At 38.6% G+C, this 19,234-nt stretch overlaps 1 protein-coding gene across 1 annotated transcript in view; it reads right to left on the bottom strand.

Moving 5' to 3' along the window:
• ncanb (neurocan b) overlaps positions 1–19,234 on the bottom strand; it is a 133,189-nt gene that overhangs the window by 88,826 nt on the left and 25,129 nt on the right. The window contains exons 2-3 of the mRNA XM_056256470.1: positions 11,170–11,243; positions 524–916 (exon numbers count right to left, since the gene is read on the bottom strand). Coding sequence (XP_056112445.1) covers positions 524–916; positions 11,170–11,243 — 467 coding nt within the window. The remainder of the gene's footprint in view (positions 1–523; positions 917–11,169; positions 11,244–19,234) is intronic.

The following is a 19,234-nucleotide window of genomic DNA, read 5'->3' as shown; positions in this document are numbered from 1 at the left end:
CTGGAGGGTCACTACGGCAGTGCATTTAGCACCTGGTTAAACCAGTTTGCTTAGTGAACAACATGCAGGTTTGCGAAAAATGCTGTTTGACGAATTCGCCCCATGCACATTTCCGCTCCACAGCCTCATGCTAACACAAGCACTGCAGTCCATATTGTCAGCGAATGAAGTCTAACTAATTTCATCAAGGTTTTGGCAGGAATCTGAGTATGCAGAAAGTGCAGCAGCTGTTTGGTCCATGCCTCCTTGGACTGATCTGATGGAAAACGCCACCAGATGTGCAGGAAAACCAATCCTTAGCACTGAGGACTGTAATTACACCAGATTTTCAAATTAAATAATATATCAAGTCATTCACCGAGCGCGTTTCACCCAGAGGCCTGCAAAACCACTGAAAAGGGACGTTAATTGCGAGACAAGTTTTTGCACAAAACACAAACCTAAAGAAGAAAGAAGTCAACTGTGAATCTAATTACTATAATCACAGCTGCGTGTATTAGTATTCTGCAGAGCGCTACATTACCCGTGACCTGAAGAGGCACCGTATCTTGTTCGTCGTTAATGCCGACCACGACCTCACAGCGGTACATTCCCGAGTCGCTGGATCGCAGGCCTGTCAGCACCAAGCTGGCGTTGTAGCGGTTCTCCGGGTAACCCGGCAAGGTGACGCGACCCTGGAAGGCTTTCTTCACCTTGATTATATTGTCTTTAGCCACAAGAATCGATTGCTGCTTTTGTAGGCCGTCCGCGCCACGTTGACCCCAAAGTTTGGTCCATTTGATGCGGGGCGGTTCGTTAGAAGCACTCGGGCGCAGGGTGAAAACACACGGCAGGAGGGCCGTACCCGACAGAGGCTCCTGGACCCTCTGGTGAGTCACTTTACGCATGTTCACCACAGTGTCACAGCTCACCATGCCTGAGGAAAGAGGAAAAACGACAAAACTGATCATATTCAAGCATTTTAATGAAAAGTTTCTTAAAAACATGCTGATCTTTTGAGCTTTCTGTAGTGTCCATAAAAGAATAATTAAAAACTGTATCACAGTTTCCACAAAACATTTTAACAGCTAAACTATTCTCAACATTAATAATAAGAAGAAATGTTTCTTGAATAGCAAATCAGCATATTAGAATGATTTCTGAAGGATCGTGAGACACTGAAGACTGAAGTAATTCAGCTTTGACATCACAGGAATAAATCTTTAAAATATATATTAAAATAGAAAACAGTTATTTAAATGGTAATAATATTTCACAATATTACTGTTCTTACTATCAAATAAATGCAGCTTTGGTGAGCATAAGAGACTTTAAAACATAAAAAAATCGTATTGTTCTACGATTGATAAAAGCAGACAAAATACAGATTTGTGCTCTTCGAAAGAGACATAAAGTTATTTAGCTAAAATCAATATTAATACATTATACAACAGTAAACAATTCATTATTTATACTCTCCCTATTTACAGTGTAACATAAATTCAGCAAACCCTGGCAGTAGTGACCGCACAGGCAAATGGAGGTATAAGAGTAATTATCCTTTTTGCCTCAAAGGTGAAAAAAATAAAATAAAATCAATAAGAGGCATGAGCAAAATGGGGGTTGATGCATAGACGGAAAAAAAAAACAAGCACATGCAGCGCACTACAGCGTTTTTTTCTAATCACCAAGTGAAATGCAATTCCTATTATGTACACTTGCATTATAGCTTATAACAATGTGTGCGGGGGCCAGTCGTCATTCTCATTTGCATATGGGGAGGTGAGAATATAATTGCTGCAAGACAGATTGAATGAATGGCATGAGGTAAGGCGGAAGAAGAGAGGGTGCAGACTATTCCGAGCGAGAGCGCAAAAATTCACTGATTTATTTTCATTAGAGTGGGCTTTTGCCCAGCACCTCGTGTCTTGGCTTGCCCTGCCGTTATTTGATTTGATTTAAATGTAAAGAATGGAGTCTTCTACCAGTACAGGGAAATGTCATCTCTCCCAGCCCAACAACTCCCCACCATAATTACATGGAGAGATTGGGACGCTGGGTGAGGGAGATGGCACAATCCTGACTTTAAAGTGCTTTTTCATTTACTTCTCTTTTTTTAAATTAATTGATTCAACTATTTTAGTGTACTCTCTCTGGACACTTTTTATAAGTGGTATAAATGCCAAGAGGAGTTATATATCAGGGTCGGAAATTAACAAGGGCTTGGGTCAAAAATGCCACAAAAATTTACAAAAATGGCCCCTAATTTCAAGAACTGTCCCCGCACAATTAAGCTAGATCTATTATGGCTGTCATGATTAAAGTGAGATGTGAAATGAATGAAAAGTGTCGATTGTGGCATTACATTTGCAGTCGATTTGCTCACGTTGCATCAGATTTCTTTTTAAACGTGGTTTGCACCATTGAGCATTAAAACCAATCGCACAAATTTCTGTTGAGCGTATGAATGCAAAGTCCAATCAGAGGCGTTTTGATTCGTCACTTAGACTGAGTTCTCAATCTGAATTAGTAAATTCTCTCATCACCATAAACAACAAGTGATACATAACTGTTTTTCAGTTCTTTTCAAATCAACCAAATTGTACTTATATATTTACTAGGCCTACATATTTTTACAAACACAGCTAAATCTGAATTTGAAAGCAAACAGCATCATCATTCATCACTACCTCGCCATGCTGTTGCGGTGCATATTTACAGTAAATATGATGGCATAAATTCATCTATGATGACATTTAGCTGAAGCATGGAGGATAATGTCCTCTCTAACAGGCAACAGTCATTTGCAGGGAGTAATAGCGAATATCTTGGTAGAGATGATGGCAGCCCACTCGTCTAACGGCACTTATACAGTCCCCACAGAAATGGACTGTACATAGGTGAAAACGCTAGAGCGAGTGCTTGACAACATCAATGGGAGGGGTAAATGGACCTGCAATTTTCTTGTTGAATCAAGGCACATATCTTCACAAACATGTTAGCTGACAGGAAAGGTTCAATTTGAGTGTGCTCTGTTAAGGGGCCCGAATCAGCAGTGGTGGACTAATGCTAAAAACTATGAGAGTCAGTTGTAGCCTACTAGGCTTCATTAGGCTACTGTAATATTGAAGGTAAAAATTAACTGATTAGTATACAAACACTTAAATTACACTTTTATTTATTTTTATAATGATAAAGTTATATGAAATATAAACATTTAAATGGTGGCTGTCATGAAAACTTGCCAGATTTATTCAAACATGCATTAAATGTTGAAGAATCAATATCGGTTTGTAAAAATGAGAATCGATTAAAATTGAGAAATCTATCTTTTTTACCCAGCCCTAATATGTATATATATGTATATATATATATATATATATATATATATATATATATATATATATATATATATATATAAACAAACATGTAACATATACACTCACCGGCCACTTTATTAGGTACACCTGTCCAACTGCTCGTTAACACTTAATTTCTAAGCAGCCAATCACATGGCGGCAACTCAGTGCATTTAGGCATGTAGACATGGTCAAGACAATCTCCTGCAGTTCAAACCGAGCATCAGTATGGGGAAGAAAGTTGATTTGAGTGACTTTGAACGTGGCATGATTGTTGGTGCCAGAAGGGCTGGTCTGAGTATTTCAGAAACTGCTAATCTACTGGGATTTTCACGCACAACCATCTCTAGGGTTTACAGAGAATGGTCCGAAAAAGAAAAAACATCCAGTGAGCGGCAGTTCTGTGGGCGGAAATGCCTTGTTGATGCCAGAGGTCAGAGGAGAATGGCCAGACTGGTTCGAGCTGATAGAAGGGCAACAGTGACTGAAATAACCACTCGTTACAACCGAGGTATGCAGCAAAGCATTTGTGAAGCCACAACACGCACAACCTTGAGGCGGATGGGCTACAACAGCAGAAGACTCCACCGGGTACCACTCATCTCCACTACAAATAGGAAAAAGAGGCTACAATTTGCAAGAGCTCACCAAAATTGAACAGTTGAAGACTGGAAAAATGTTGCCTGGTCTGATGAGTCTCGATTTCTGTTGAGACATTCAGATGTTAGAGTCAGAATTTGGCGTAAACAGAATGAGAACATGGAACCATCATGCCTTGTTACCACTGTGCAGGCTGGTGGTGGTGGTGTAATGGTGTGGGGGATGTTTTCCTGGCACACTTTAGGCCCCTTAGTGCCAATTGGGCATCGTTTAAATGCCACGGCCTACCTGAGCATTGTTTCTGACCATGTCCATCCCTTTATGGCCACCATGTACCCATCCTCTGATGGCTACTTCCACCATGTCACAAAGCTCTAATCATTTCAAATTGGTTTCTTGAACATGACAATGAGTTCACTGTACTAAAATGGCCTCCACAGTCACCAGATCTCAACCCAATAGAGCATCTTTGGGATGTGGTGGAACGGGAGATTCGCATCATGGATGTGCAGCCGACAAATCTGCGGCAACTGTGTGATGCCATCATGTCAATATGGACCAAACTCCCTGAGGAATGCTTCCAGCACCTTGTTGAATCTATGCCACGAAGAATTGAGGCAGTTCTGAAGGCAAAAGGGGGTCCAACCCGTTACTAGCATGGGGTACCTAATAAAGTGGCCGGTGAGTGTATAATAATACACTTTAAATCACCGATTTTTAAGAGAAAAATAAATTAATAGGCCTAAATATATCTGGAAATAAATATATTTGGGAATAAATATATATATATATATATATATATATATATATATATATATATATATATATATATATATATATATATATATATATAAATATAAATGAAAGAATAAATAAATAAAACTTAAACATTTTTTTTAAACTAAATAGAGAAAATACTAAATGAAGGGAAAATGTAATACAAAAAATGTATTCAGAATTAAATGATTAAAAATGAATAATATTTGTTTCATCATGTCATTTATACCATTATTTATTTTCCTATTACATATAATAATAACATAATACAATAATAACAACAATTGGCGAATATTGAATATGATTTTTTTATATATGAATTTGTTTTCAACAATTGTTTTCGTTATTTCGCATAAATGTAATGCATATAAAATGCACATATTTAAATATTCAAGTCTTATACATGTATTTGCATACATTATATTATATTATATTAAACACTATAAATAGTAGATTATTTAATAACATTTTCAAAAACTGTTTGCCGGTTTGAAAGCAGCAGCACAACTGAAATCACCAGATTATAAATGAAAAATTGTTTGCATATGAGCTCTTGAGAGGGATCGACAACTCCTCCTTCCATCAGATCTTGTCTCAAAGCCCATGCTTTCCTTCCTTTCTGTCCTCCATCTCCAGGGAAGTGCTCACGATAAGGGATAGGCACAGAATTACTTTCCTGTTGCCTGAATTCACGCTTGAGGAGAGTATAAGCAGCGAGACTGCAGAGCATGACTTTTTGTTTCCCCAAGCCCTCGATGCCCACATGCAAACACTTATAATTGTATTTATGCATGTTTCTCAGACGCATTTAAACAGATATGTAGTAAATTAGGCTGCTCTCCGGATACAGTTGTGCCAACAGTGTGAAAAATTGTTTCTTCTGTAATGTTTTGTGTGCAAGCGTGATCTAATTTGCCACGTTAAATAACCAGAAATCAAATGCAGATACCTCCTTAAAAAACAAATTACACCTCGGAGTCAAGAAATAAAAAATTGCTTTGGTCCCACATGGGTAAATAATGAATGTAAGAAGCATAGCAAAATATACCAAATCTGCATTTAGATGGAATTTTTTTTACAAGCATAACCCCCTGGAGATCGTCCTTTTGTTTGAAATTCTGCCGTTGTTTTTAATCTTTCCTCGTCCGTCTGAGGTCGAGCCAAAAAGAAGGCAAAAATATTGAGGGTTACAGGGAGGGGGGAAGGACTAGGAAGAGTTTGGGGGGAAAAAAGAAGCGACCACTTGCTACTGCTTTTCTGCTCATTGATGTATTGTGACTATTTGCCGTCCTCTTTGAACACCTGAAATGCATTAAGTGCTGTCAGAAGCCTTTATCATCCCAGAACAGGGAACACAAGGCAACAGCGCTCGTACGCATCTCCTACATGGATGTTTTTGTCCTTCTCCCTTTCTTTCTCTGCAGGCTAATGTAATTGGCTGCTTGCTGACAGTGGCCTTATTGTCTTCAATTACCCAGCAGCCACGAAATGACTGATCGATTGCGGGCCGGGGTTATGCTGACGATCATGCCTTCTGTAGTCATTTCATTCATTCCTTTCGACAGTGATATTTGAGGGATTTTATAAAATAATGGGCCTTTTATTACCAAGCCGTCCGAAAGGAACACCGCAATTAATGATAATAAAACATAAAAGTCAGATATAAAAAAAAAGGTAATAAAAAGACATTAAAAAGACCAAAAGGAGCCTGATTCTATTAAGTGAAAAAGCCACCTACTTTCTTCACACAACCTTCATCTTAAAAATAACAGGCGGCATTCGGTGGTGTTAATGCGAGCTACGAATGTCGCATTACCTACTTCCTTAAACATGCCTTAATTATTGCTGCGGCCACCAATGTAGAAAAGATAATGACCGTCACAAAGAATGTGTACTGCCATCTCTCTTTAGTGTTTAGTGTGGAGAGAGAGCAGTGACTACATATCTACAGGCATGCCATGCCAAAGACATTTTTTTTTGTTTTCTGATATACATGGTGTATAATAATAATAACAATTTGGACAAGAATGATAAATTAGATTGTGTTCTGCAATATTTTACTACTGTGTATATATATATATATATATATATTAAATAAATAAATAAAGTTAACGGGTGACACTGATAATTTAGCTTGTGTTCTGCAATACTATACTAATGTGTATAATAATAAAATCATAAGAATAATTATTATTATTAAAAAATAAATAAATAAAGTTAATGGCTGACACAATGATATTTTAGCTTGTGTTCTGCAATATTATACTAATGTGTATCATTTTTTTATTGTTATTATTAAAATAAATAAATAAAGGAAGTTAACGGCTAACACAATTATAAATTATCTTGTGTTCTGCAATATTATACTAATTTGTATGATAAAAATAAAAATAATTATTAAAATAAATGAATTAATTAATTAATTAATTAATTTTTAAAGCAATAATACTGGTGAGTGACAGGATTTAAAAAAATAAACCGCAAAAAAATAGATTGAAAGACCATAAATGAACTGAATACTATCAAATAAATAAGTCTGCTTCATTCTTTACATGGCCTTCCCTTGAAAAAAAGACAGATAGCATTCAATGATGTTAATATGACTGTGAATGTTAACAACTGGACCTCCTTAAACGCTCTTTAATGGTTTCCATGAGAACAGAGATACAAAGCTAATGCAATGACGAATTAGTAAGTGTACTGCAATTTCTCTTTAGTGCCGTGGCCATTTTTACAGGCCACCATTTGGCAAACTGCCCATTTTTGTCAGTATTCTCCCTTTGCTCTTTCTTTCAGTTACCTAACCACAGGCCGAGACTGTCCTGTGGCGTCTAATTGCACAAGCGATCGCAATGCCCTCACTGAGCTTGAAACATTCATATATCCAAAGCATTTGTGACAAACTCGCGAAAATGTTCGCAACGGGAGCCAGTAGCCTTGAAGTAAATCTACATATGCATCATTTCCACAGAATAAGAGCTGTTTGTTTGATTCCCACTCTTAAGTAGGACCTCCAATGGTGTCTTTCATCCACTGCCACCGCAGATACAGCCTCCTCCAAAACGGTGTTTGAGAAGTGGAATCATTGGATTAAAAATGAACAGGTGTGCTTATATGGTGTCGAGCGCACGCAGGCCGTCGTAATGACATTCCCTTTCTGAAAGCGTCTCGCATGAGATGCTCTCCCCCGGAAACCCCCCAGAGGTTCCCGACATATTCACAGCGCCATGAATATTAACCGAGCCCAGGGTGTCTGAGCTCAATATCTCCTGTCTTCCTTCCTGTCTCTTGCTCAAATACACACACATACATAAAAATACTCCGAGTCCAGAGGCTTGACTACATTTCCTGCTCTCTGCTAGGTAATAGCACATTTATTTAGCGTGATACGGGGATGCTAACTTAAGTGTGCCCACCTCTCACATAAACTGTGGCAGCAGCTGCGCAACTTATGCATGACAATTGTACCATTAAACTAACTTGAAACTAAATGGCAGACTGATTGAATACAGTACATTAAAAAAACTTAGACAAAATGTCCATATATATACGTTATACATTTGAACTCATTCTTGCCATTCACGCAATTTTGCGGCAATCCATGTTTTCGCTATTATACGGTAGGGGGCGCTGTTACAAATCTTGTGGAAGTGTACAGATTCTCCGGATACAAAACAAGCGAAACAAGCGATAAAAGCATTGCTTACGCATATATATGTAAGCTAACACGATCATCAAACATTAACAGCATATAAATCAAAACTTCCTAATGTTATTGAATCAAACGTCGACCCAGGACGGTGAATCTTCGGGGTGTTGATGGACTCGATCTATTCCATCTACGTTTTGATCATCGTTCTGAATCCGATCCGGAGTCCGGACACAGTCTTTGACAAAAACGTGATTTGATCAAAAACGCTGGTGCTGGCTGGCAACTTTTTTTTTTTTTTTACGCTGGCGGGGAAAGAGTTAAGAGAAAGAACATGAAAAGAAAGAAACAGCTTAGCAGCTCTTGAGAACAAAGCTCATCTAAACTTTGCACTTTTTTGTTTGCGTCACTTTCTCGCATCACCCAGTGTCAAAAACAAACAAACAAATAAACAAATTTAAATTAACGATCAGATTTTCTAGTTTGCTGTATTAGTATTTATTAATTGCATTATGTATGAACATTTGTGTTGCTCTCTGTCAGGGTTTAAAAACACCTTAAATAAATAATAAATAAACAAAGAAAAACTTTCCATACAGTTTGTTGTATTAATATTTATCTATACTACAGTTTTTCTCATTTGCATCTCCCTGTGTCAGGTTTTCAACTGTTTCATGTAAAAAGAAATTGGTCAAAACTCCAATTGAGCTTGATTTTGATAGAATTTAAAAAATATAATGAACCATTCAAGTGTCTGACCCTATATAAATCCACAATATCAACTTTGACACAGTGTTTAAAAAAAATATAGTGTTTTTTTCCTATTTCCTGAAAAGAAGCGGTTTTGGACAAACAAGGTTTCCGCCCAACAGCGACAAATTATTACTTAATAAATAAAAATGAACGAATTATTTAATTTTCTACTTTGTTGTACTAATGTATTGCTCATGACTAATCTTAGATACAATTTCTCAAAAGTTTAATACTTTCGTATTAAAATACACCGCTTAAACAAATTTTTTTACCAAATATTACTAAAATAGATTTCATGATGGATGACTGGTGCAACCTTACCCTAGTTAGTAGATGATGAGAGAAGGGAATCAGCAGAAAAAAATATTTAACACTCATGGAGACAGTGTCCTTATTTACACCATGGGCATCCCTTGAGAGGGGTTTCGATGGAGAGTGAAGCTAAGAGTGGCAGGAAATCTTTATGTATATTATGAGCAGCCTATCTCGCTCACTGTTGCTGACACTAGAAAAGAAAAGTGCGTGGTGGACCTCCAGTGCCACACCAGACACCAAGCAACTGGTGCAGATGGCAGCGAGTAGGTCAGGGACCGAGAGACTCGGACTGCAACCCTGCGAGTGCCCGATAAGAACATGGTGTCGTCTGAAATCAGAGGAGGCCGGTCTGTGAAACAGTGCGTGCAACACAGCCTTGCCAAAGTTCTTACTTGGGACCTGGTCTCGCACAGCTGAGCGTGAAGAGTTTGCATCTACAAAAGGCTTTAGACGGCGTATAGGATTCAGCCCCGCACAAGCTTTGCATCAGTGTCTTCCCTTTTTATGGCACGTGGGAACGGTATCGTTGCCACTGAGAGCCAATACAGGCATTAGAGTGAGTGATGACAAGTCTTTAGGTGGCAATGTGAGGAAATGAGGCTTTCTGCAAATGAAAGTGTTCCTTGTGCACTCTCTATTTACTGCAGATGGAAGTAGCGGAGGGCAGAATCCAGCCGAGGGGGATTTATAACCGATGTCCAAAAGTGCTCATCAGTGACTGTTCGGGGAAAGGTGTGCGCCGGTAATTACCACAAGATGAAAGGACTAGAGAATTTTTTTTTTAAAGGGATGGTTCACCAAAAAATGAAAATTCTGCCATAAATTTGCTCACCTCGTTACAAACCTGTATTATTTTCCTTCTTTAGTGGAGGACAAGAGATGATATTTTGATTGCTTGAACTTTCTATGCATACAATGAAAGTCAATGGGGTCCAAAAACAACATCCCTCATTGTATGGACAAAGAAAAACGTTTTTTTGTTCTACAAAAGAAATAAAGTGAGTAAATGATGACAGAATTGTCATTTTTAGGTGACATATCCCTTTATTGAACATGTCAGAGGGGAAAACACTGAGTCTCTTTACAAACGACAAGCTCTTTCAATAGAGTAGGTCAACAAAAAAGAAAAGAAAAAAATACACTAGCAGTCTGAGGTTTCTTTGACAGACAGACAGAGAGACAGAGAGACAGAGAGATAGACAGACAGACAGACAGAGAGATAGACAGACAGACAGACAGACAGAGAGACAGACAGACAGACAGACAGACAGACAGACAGACAGACAGACAGACAGACAGACAGACAGACAGACAGACAGACAGACAGACAGACAGACAGACAGACAGACAGACAGACAGACAGACAGACAGACAGACAGACAGACAGACAGATAGATAGATAGATAGATAGATAGATAGATAGATAGATAGATAGATAGATAGATAGATAGATAGATAGATAGATAGATAGATAGATAGATAGATAGATAGATAGATAGATAGATAGATAGACTGTTAGATAGACAGAACGACAGACAGACATAAAGACAGGGTAGGTTGCATTTCTTTTTGTCCACTGTGAGAGGAAAAAGCACTAATTCAGCTGTTGGTTTCGGACTTTTGAAATTTGAAAAAGTTGTTACTGAGTTAACCAGGGCATCTGATTGACAACTGTGCTTCCCACGACTGAACAGATAAGAGTAGATGAATGCTCAGATTGAAGAGAGAATGACTCACTGTGTTCCAGGGTGAAGAGTAGACACACAGCCAGGAGAGGCTGGAGCGCAGTCAAGCGGAGCTCCCAAAGCATCCTGAAGGACAAACAGAGAAACAGACACAGAGAGGTGGATTCATTATCATTTCAGTCATGTCAAAATTAATTAAAATCAAACTACCAAAGCCTGCTAGCGCATTTTCAGTCTTTCTTTCAGTTTATAGGAATTAAGTAACCTATCAAAGGCTTGATAGGTCAAAGTATTCAGAGCAAGGAAGCCTCTCAATCTTGATGACCTATTGCAAAAAAAAAAAAGAGCTTAACCATGTGGGGGCTCTGCCATTAACGTGTTGTACGTTAAGCACAAAAATCATTAGTTATCACTGCAGTTTTCAAGAGTACAGCATTTTTACCCGTTTTTTACAGGACTTACACAGCAGTGAAATAACTCGCAACAGATCGCTTTCGTGAATCTTTCAAAGGCAAGCATTTTTTTTTTTTTGATGTAATACATTTTCAGAGTACTGGCTGATCAAACCTCAAGATAGAAAAACAAGATGGATAGAATCATAAATATATAAACATACAGAAGGATTAGATAGATAGATAGATAGATAGATAGATAGATAGATAGATAGATAGATAGATAGATAGATAGATAGATAGATAGATAGATAGATAGATAGATAGATAGATAGATAGATAGATAGATAGATAGATAGATAGATAGATAGATAGATAGATAGATAGATAGATAGATAGATAGATAGACAGATAGACAGATAGACACACAGACAGAATGATAGATAGACAGATGACAGAATGAAAGACACATACAGTATACAGAGAGACAGAACAACAGCAGATAATTAGATAGAACGACGGACAGAACGACAGATAGACAAAACCATACAGAAATTAACAGAATGACAGATAGATACACATATGGATAAACAGACAGATCGCACCAGCTACCTGAGTTCCCATATTTACAAATCGCTCAACTAGGTTTTCATTATTTAGGACCACCAAGTAGATTAAATGCCTGACACCCCCAATCTACATTATTACAGGCAGAAAGTCTTCAGTACAAACCAAGTGTGAGAGAGACAAAGAGCCGAGAGTAAATAATAGATTCTGCAGATTCGACTCGCTGAAGCCAAGGGCGAAATACAAGCCACTGTCTGAGAGATTGGACAGGGATAACCAGTGTACATTACAGCAGGCCGCTCACCTGCTCTGATTCAAAGACGAGCGCAAGGACAAAGAGAGAGGTGCGCTTACCAGTGCATCAAAATGAATGAGACAAGCGGTTCATTTGCGACCGCACAGTCGATTAATCGCTCAAAAATAATTTGATCTCATCTAATGGGTTAAATGGACAGCTTGTCAATTCAATCAAAGCTTTTAGCATCTTTCTTCTCATACCTCTTTGTTCATTTCCAACACGTGGAAGGTCTATTTTCTGTTCCTGACCGTGTGACCACCGTTAACTTACATCTCTGCCGGGAATCATGGGAGTCTATCTCGTAATTGTATCTGCAGGTTGGAGCTGTGCAGTTTTTGCTGGCTGTCACAGCCAGGTGACAGATGACAAACCAAGAACCTCCTACATGGAGGTAGGCGAGCGTTCACAAGCAAAAACTAAGACAAACCCACACACATACTAAAAGAAACTGATACTCAAATGAAAGGAAGCCAATATGCTTTCAGACAAAGGAGCTGGTGGATGGTTTGGTGTATAAATCCCTACAAACACAGAGTCCCTTACAGCTCAGTCCATGAATCTGTTTGTATCGTAAAAGATTTTCTTTCTCAAAGGTTTTTCAAGAAATAGCACGGTTTAGATGCTGCCCACTACCTCTTCACAGTGGGAAGGCAATTGTGTGCTGGCATGCAGTAATCCTGCTGTTGTCTTGCCCAGCCTGGGCTCTCTGATCCTGGAAAAACATCATGCCAGACCTCTGTAGACTCCCACAGCCTCCGGCCTCCAACTCATCCCGAGTCAGTCTTGTACTCTTGTTAGGGCTAAAGCAAGCATCACTTCAGTTTAAACTCGAGATAGAGGTTTGTTCACATGAGGAGAGGTGCCATTTAAAAAAAAAAAATGTATTTCCACCTGGTGGACATTAAACAAGTTTTTTTTTTTTTAAACCCATAGAGTTACATTGAAGGTGGGACCCAACTTTAACTATTGACCAGAATATTTAGGGTTTTGGGTACTTCAGCACAAATATCATATACAGTGCTTAGCATAAGTGAACACACCCATGCTAAAGTTGACTAAAAAGAGGAATAAAAAATCATCTTTTGGAAATTGATCTTAATGCCTTAATTAAAAAAAAAAAATTAGGAAAAATTCAACCTTTAAGGACACCAATTTTCTTTGTGAATGAATAATGTATCGGAAATAAATAAATGTTCTTCCTTAAAATACAGGGTGCATAAATCAGGACACCCCTATGTTAAATTCCCATAGAGGCAGGCGGATTTCTATTTTTAAAGGCCAGTTATTTCATGGATCCAGGATACTATGCATCCTGATAAAGTTCCCTTGGCCTTTGGAACTAAAATAGCCCCACATCATCAGATACCCTTCACCATACCTAGAGATTGGCATGGTTTTATTTCAGTTAGCCTAGCTGGTTTGATTTGCATTGAGAGATGAACTTATGGAAAGTACCCCATGCCAATCTCTAGGTACGGTGAAGGGTATAGTGATGATGTGGGGATATTTGAATTCCAAAGGAATTAAATACCTAAAAGAATATAATTACCCGTAGCTCTATACAGGTGGAGCTGGGGAAGGTGGAGGGTTTCAGAGGAACTCATTGGCTGCAGATGTGGCATGAACCAATCAGCTTATGCCATGTAGTTAACAATCTAAATATCATCAGCTTGCGTTGAGGACACATCAGCCTGCGCCATCTAGAGTTTCATGACAGAACTTGGTGTTTAAATAATTATACAGGGCCTAAAGTTAACACTCTCCAAGTGACAAATGAGAGTAAAAATCTGCATTGTCGAGTATATGAAACGGTGTCACTCGACAGTTGGCCGGTAACATTTTTATCCATTCTAGCAATGCATGAATGTGAACAAATGTGAATGACGCTCAGTACAGTTGACGGCCCATCGCTGGATCATCACGAAAGTTTAAGCCTTGACAATATATTCAAGCTCAACAAGACGCAAAAGGGAGCTCAAGTCGTTACTCCCAGAAAGCTGCGCAAATATTAAAGCACGCAAATATTAAAACGGAGCTCTCTTCCACATCTTCTTGCACTTGAGAGGACAAATTCACACATAAATATGTCAAAAAATAGCGAGTATCCTAGTAAACATAGTTGGTTATGTCTTAAGTGAACATACAGTTGAGAAAGTAAAAGCATGTGTACAGTATCAGTATATTAGATCAGTGCATTCAAGTGGCAGCAGCCTAACATTTTCTCACAACTCTTTATGTACTTAGAATTCATTTAACTCATTTAATTGTGCTTGCGAGGATTCTTGTCCGTGCAAGCTCTGTCTAAAGCGGCTTTCTGTGCGCACAAGTCGTGTGTGTCACACAGACAGGAGATTCACAGATGCGTGCCAGTACCGCACTGTGTTCTCTTTTGTGTTTTATCGCGTGTGAATGGTTCAAAAGCATTTGCATGAATAAGAGCGTTATCATATATTGTAACTAAAGGATGACAGAAAAACGGATACTGTGTTAATTGCGTGAAATATTTTTAACGTGTTTAACTGAAAAAATGATATACTATTATATATAGCATATATCTATACAAAAACGTATAGGAGAAACGAAAGAGAATGTTCTTTGAATTTGTTTCCCCTATGGGCAGAAACTCAAGGAGAACAGTTACAAAACATCTTAATGCATCCGTCATTTGCAGCCTTGCCACTGTGAGTTATTGGACACAGTCATGAATCAAGCTAAAGTGTTGCTCCATCAAAACGCACACATACACACCACACTTCAATACAAACACAGGAGATATGAGCATCCTTTTTCCCATGGCAAGACATAACAGAGTTTTCTATAAATGTCTTTTACATGGTACATTTGCAAAGCGGATCTTTTATCAGCTTCCCTGAAACGTTTATTGTATCTTTTTGCTTTGTCTCTACAAACCGTGGCGTTTCTCCAAGACAATTCACGAGTGGGTTAAAAGCTCACGTCTAAACCCCCAGATCTCTATTTGTGATGCAAGACAAACAAATTGTGCCTTGAGGGGCACCATAAATGCACCAAACAAACAAACAAATGAATCACAGACATTCATTTCTGTGTTTGTGTGCAATAGAAAAAGAGCAAAAGAAAAGGAAAAGAAAAAAGAATGTGCACCACAATATCAGCACTAAAACTGTGCATTCTGTCTATTGTATGGTTGATACAGATGGTGGGTCAGCCTGTCGCCATTAGCAACGACGCCGGTATCAACACAGACAGGAAGTGTCAATCATTCTGGGGAGTGACCTGGTCCAGAAGGTTGAAAAGAAAAGAGAAGAAAAAAGGAAAACAAAACAAAGACCACCATTCATTTCCATGCCATTGCTGACTGGTTGAAGGCTCTGAAACCTCAGCGTCAGTAGCTTCCTGTAAAAACTAGGTCTTACCAGCTTAATGTGGTCAAGCTGCCTGCAACTTGGATCTGGGTAGATGGGTTTATGCTGGTCTACCAGCTCTAACCAACTTAACCAAGATGATTTATCATGTAAAAACCTGGTCCACCACTTGCTAGTCCACCTGACCATCTATCCTGACCAGTTAGATAGCTAGATAGATATTGGTCAGATAGATAGAAAGATAGACCAATAGAACGATAGACAGAGCAAATAAAATGAACAATAGATTGATAGAATAATAGATAGAAAGACAGATAGAACAATAGATAAACAAAACAATAACAGAACGACAGACCGAAGAAACAAATGATTGATTGTTAGGTGATAAAATTATAGGAAGATAGAACAATAGAACAAATAAGAACGACAGATAGACAACAGACAGAACAAACAGACAAACATTAGATAGAATGAAAGGCCCTGTTTACACCTGGTATTAAGATGCGTTTTGATCGATCAGATCACAAGTAGAAGTGGGAGACACATTTTCGTTTACACCTGGTGTTTTTTGTCCACATTTGACCACTTCTGTCCTGATTACTTCGAGGGGAAGGATAATGGGCGGGTAAATGTATGGGCCTTTTCATATCTTTCAATTTAATGCACAAAATATATTCACGCAATTTACAAATGCCCGGAGACGACGGATTAACATACTAAGAGCAGCAGCTTTCATTTCTGCTCTGATAACCGAATGTGGTGAGTGTGTGCTAGAAATCAGGAATGGTGAGAAAACATTGTGCTTGGTACGTTTTTAGTCTTCAAACCAAATTTGGGTCTCCAGCCGACAAAGTTAAAAATCCCGTCTGGCTAGCGCGCTTCCCATAATGTTCACGAATCACGCATTAGGTCAGTAGGCGGAGAGTAGGAGGTCTTTTGCGGCACATTCGACTGCATGAGCATTTACACTACGAAAGCTATCCAGTCAAATGCGTTTTCGACAACCTCTGGAAGTGGTCGAAAGTGGACAAGCTCAAATTGTCTTAGACCCCATTTACACCTGTATTTAGGGTCGTCCACTTGTGATCCGATCGACCAAAACGCATCTTACTTCCAGGAGTAAACAGGGACATAGAATGTTAGAACGAACGATAAAACAACGAACGATAAAACAAACTGGATGGATGGATAGATGGATGGATGGATGGATGGATGGATGGATGGATGGATGGATGGATGGATGGATGGATGGATGGATGGATGGATGGATGGATGGATGGATGGATGGATGGATGGATGGATGGATGGATGGATGGATGGATGGATGGATGGATGGATGGATGGATGGATGGATGGATGGATGGATGGATGGATGGATGGATGGATGGATGGATGGATGGATGGATGGATGGAACATCAAATGGATAGAATTAATGACGGATGACTGTGATAAAGAATGAACGATACAAACAATTCAAATCATGAACGATAGACAAAGAATCAACAATACATAGATTGATAGAATAATAGATAGAATGACGGATAGAACAATAGATAGACAAAACAATAAATAGAATGTAAGAATGAGAGAACGACAGAGCGAACAAACAAATGAACGAACAAACGAATGATTGATTGTTAGATGATAAAATTATAGTAAGATAAAACAACAGAACAAACAAGAAATGCAGATAAACAATAGACAGAACAAACAGACAAACAATAGATAGATAGATAAAACGCTCGATATAATAGATAGAATGTCAGATAGACAGAACAAAACAGAATGTAAGTCAGATAAAAGAAAGAATGCAAGTCGGATGGATGGATGGAACATCAAATGGATAGAATAAATGACAGGAAGAACGAACAATCCAAACAACACAAAGAATAAATGAATGATAGATAGAAACAATACAAAGAGAAACAATAGATAGAGAGAGAGAATGAATGATAGAAACAGAATCTGGGTCTAAATTTCTTGTGTAATTGTGCATCTCTTTACCAAGGTTAAAAAGTGCAGCAACTCTAATTTACATATTCAAAAGAACAAATTGCAATATGAACCAGCCTGGCATCTGGGACATACTGTATAGAGTACCATGAAGAAGTTGGATACTGATGCGGAGTCTACGCTGCCATCTGGGAAAATGAGACTGTGCAGTAAAACTCCTGCATATGCATTTAGACAAGTCACTCAAGCACACCATATGGTCAGACGCACAACACTGGGGATATTCCACTCCCTGACCAGCACAATGGATGAATATTTAAGATGTTTACTCTCATAATTGGCATCTTAGTCAAATTCGAGTGGATTGAAATATAACAGTGTGAATCTCACCTCATTACTGGACTTTTGAAGCATGTGAACACGCAGGTGAGTGTTGCATTCGTCTGGCAGCCTGTTGCGTATGTTTACGTGTGTGTGTGTGTGTGTGTGTGTGTGTGTGTGTGTGTGTCCTCTTTCACTGACATGAAAAGATGCAATTAAGCAGCAGACGGACAGAGGCGGTCGACACATTAGCACTGCGCTAGTGCAAGTATGCTGTCACCCACAGACACAAACTGAAGTGGTTTTCACACATCCCGTTCCGTGATCTCAATGGGCACTGATTGCCTTTAATGTAGCAGGATGCTGCCAGCGAGCCAATGAGGGAACGGGAGTTCGTTTCCGCTGCGAGAGTGTCAATATGTCCGTTCCTTTCACTTTTTTTCCTTTTCTTCCTTATGATGTTCATAGACTAGTCTCTAACCCTGCTGAGTAAAAAACCAAAGCACCGTTTTTCTCACCATCCAGATCGGGAGATTTTGACACAGAAAATATGTCTGGCTGATGTAAAAACAGAAGGTGCGATTCATTTCGTATAGGCTCAATGTGCATCTTTATTTATGTCCGAAATAGAATTATTGCACCTCAAATCATAGTGTTGAAAATAGTATCCCAATGGTGTACAACAGGGATGGGCAACTTCAGTTCTGGAGGGCCATTGTCCTACAGAGTTTAGCTTCAACCCTAATCAAACACACCTGAACAAGTTAATCAAGGTCTTCAGGATTACTAGAAAGTTACAGGCAGGTGATTTTTTCAGGGTTGGAGCTAAACTTTGTAGGACAGTGGCCCTCCAGGACCGAAGTTGCCCATCCCTGGTGTACAAGGACTGCATCGTATTTCCAGTACATTTTCATCATGTGCATAAAAAGTACAGATAGTATGTAAACTGAGGGGGAAAAGCATGCATGGTATTGAAAATACCTGTGGAATACCATGTTCTAATCTAGCGTTCTATTTTGGATTCAAATGTGTATGCAAACTGTAATTATATGCATACTAATATGCAAGATTGGAATTAGTGCAAACTTTGAAAATCTACTAGAAATAGTATGCCGTTCTGTGTAATAGTACACTTTGGCTTTGGTATTTATAAAAAAAAAAACTGTAATAGATCTAATGGGAATTTGAATTTCATGCAATTTTACAGCAAAATACTAATAAAAGTACAGTTTTCGGAAGTG

The sequence above is a fragment of the Rhinichthys klamathensis genome, unplaced genomic scaffold, assembly GCF_029890125.1.
Source record: "Rhinichthys klamathensis goyatoka isolate OS25496 unplaced genomic scaffold, OSU_Roscu_1.1 h1tg000127l_1, whole genome shotgun sequence".
Classification (NCBI taxonomy): domain Eukaryota; kingdom Metazoa; phylum Chordata; class Actinopteri; order Cypriniformes; family Leuciscidae; genus Rhinichthys; species Rhinichthys klamathensis.
Note: the sequence above shows the minus strand (reverse complement) of the source record. Positions and strands in the feature narration are given on the sequence as shown.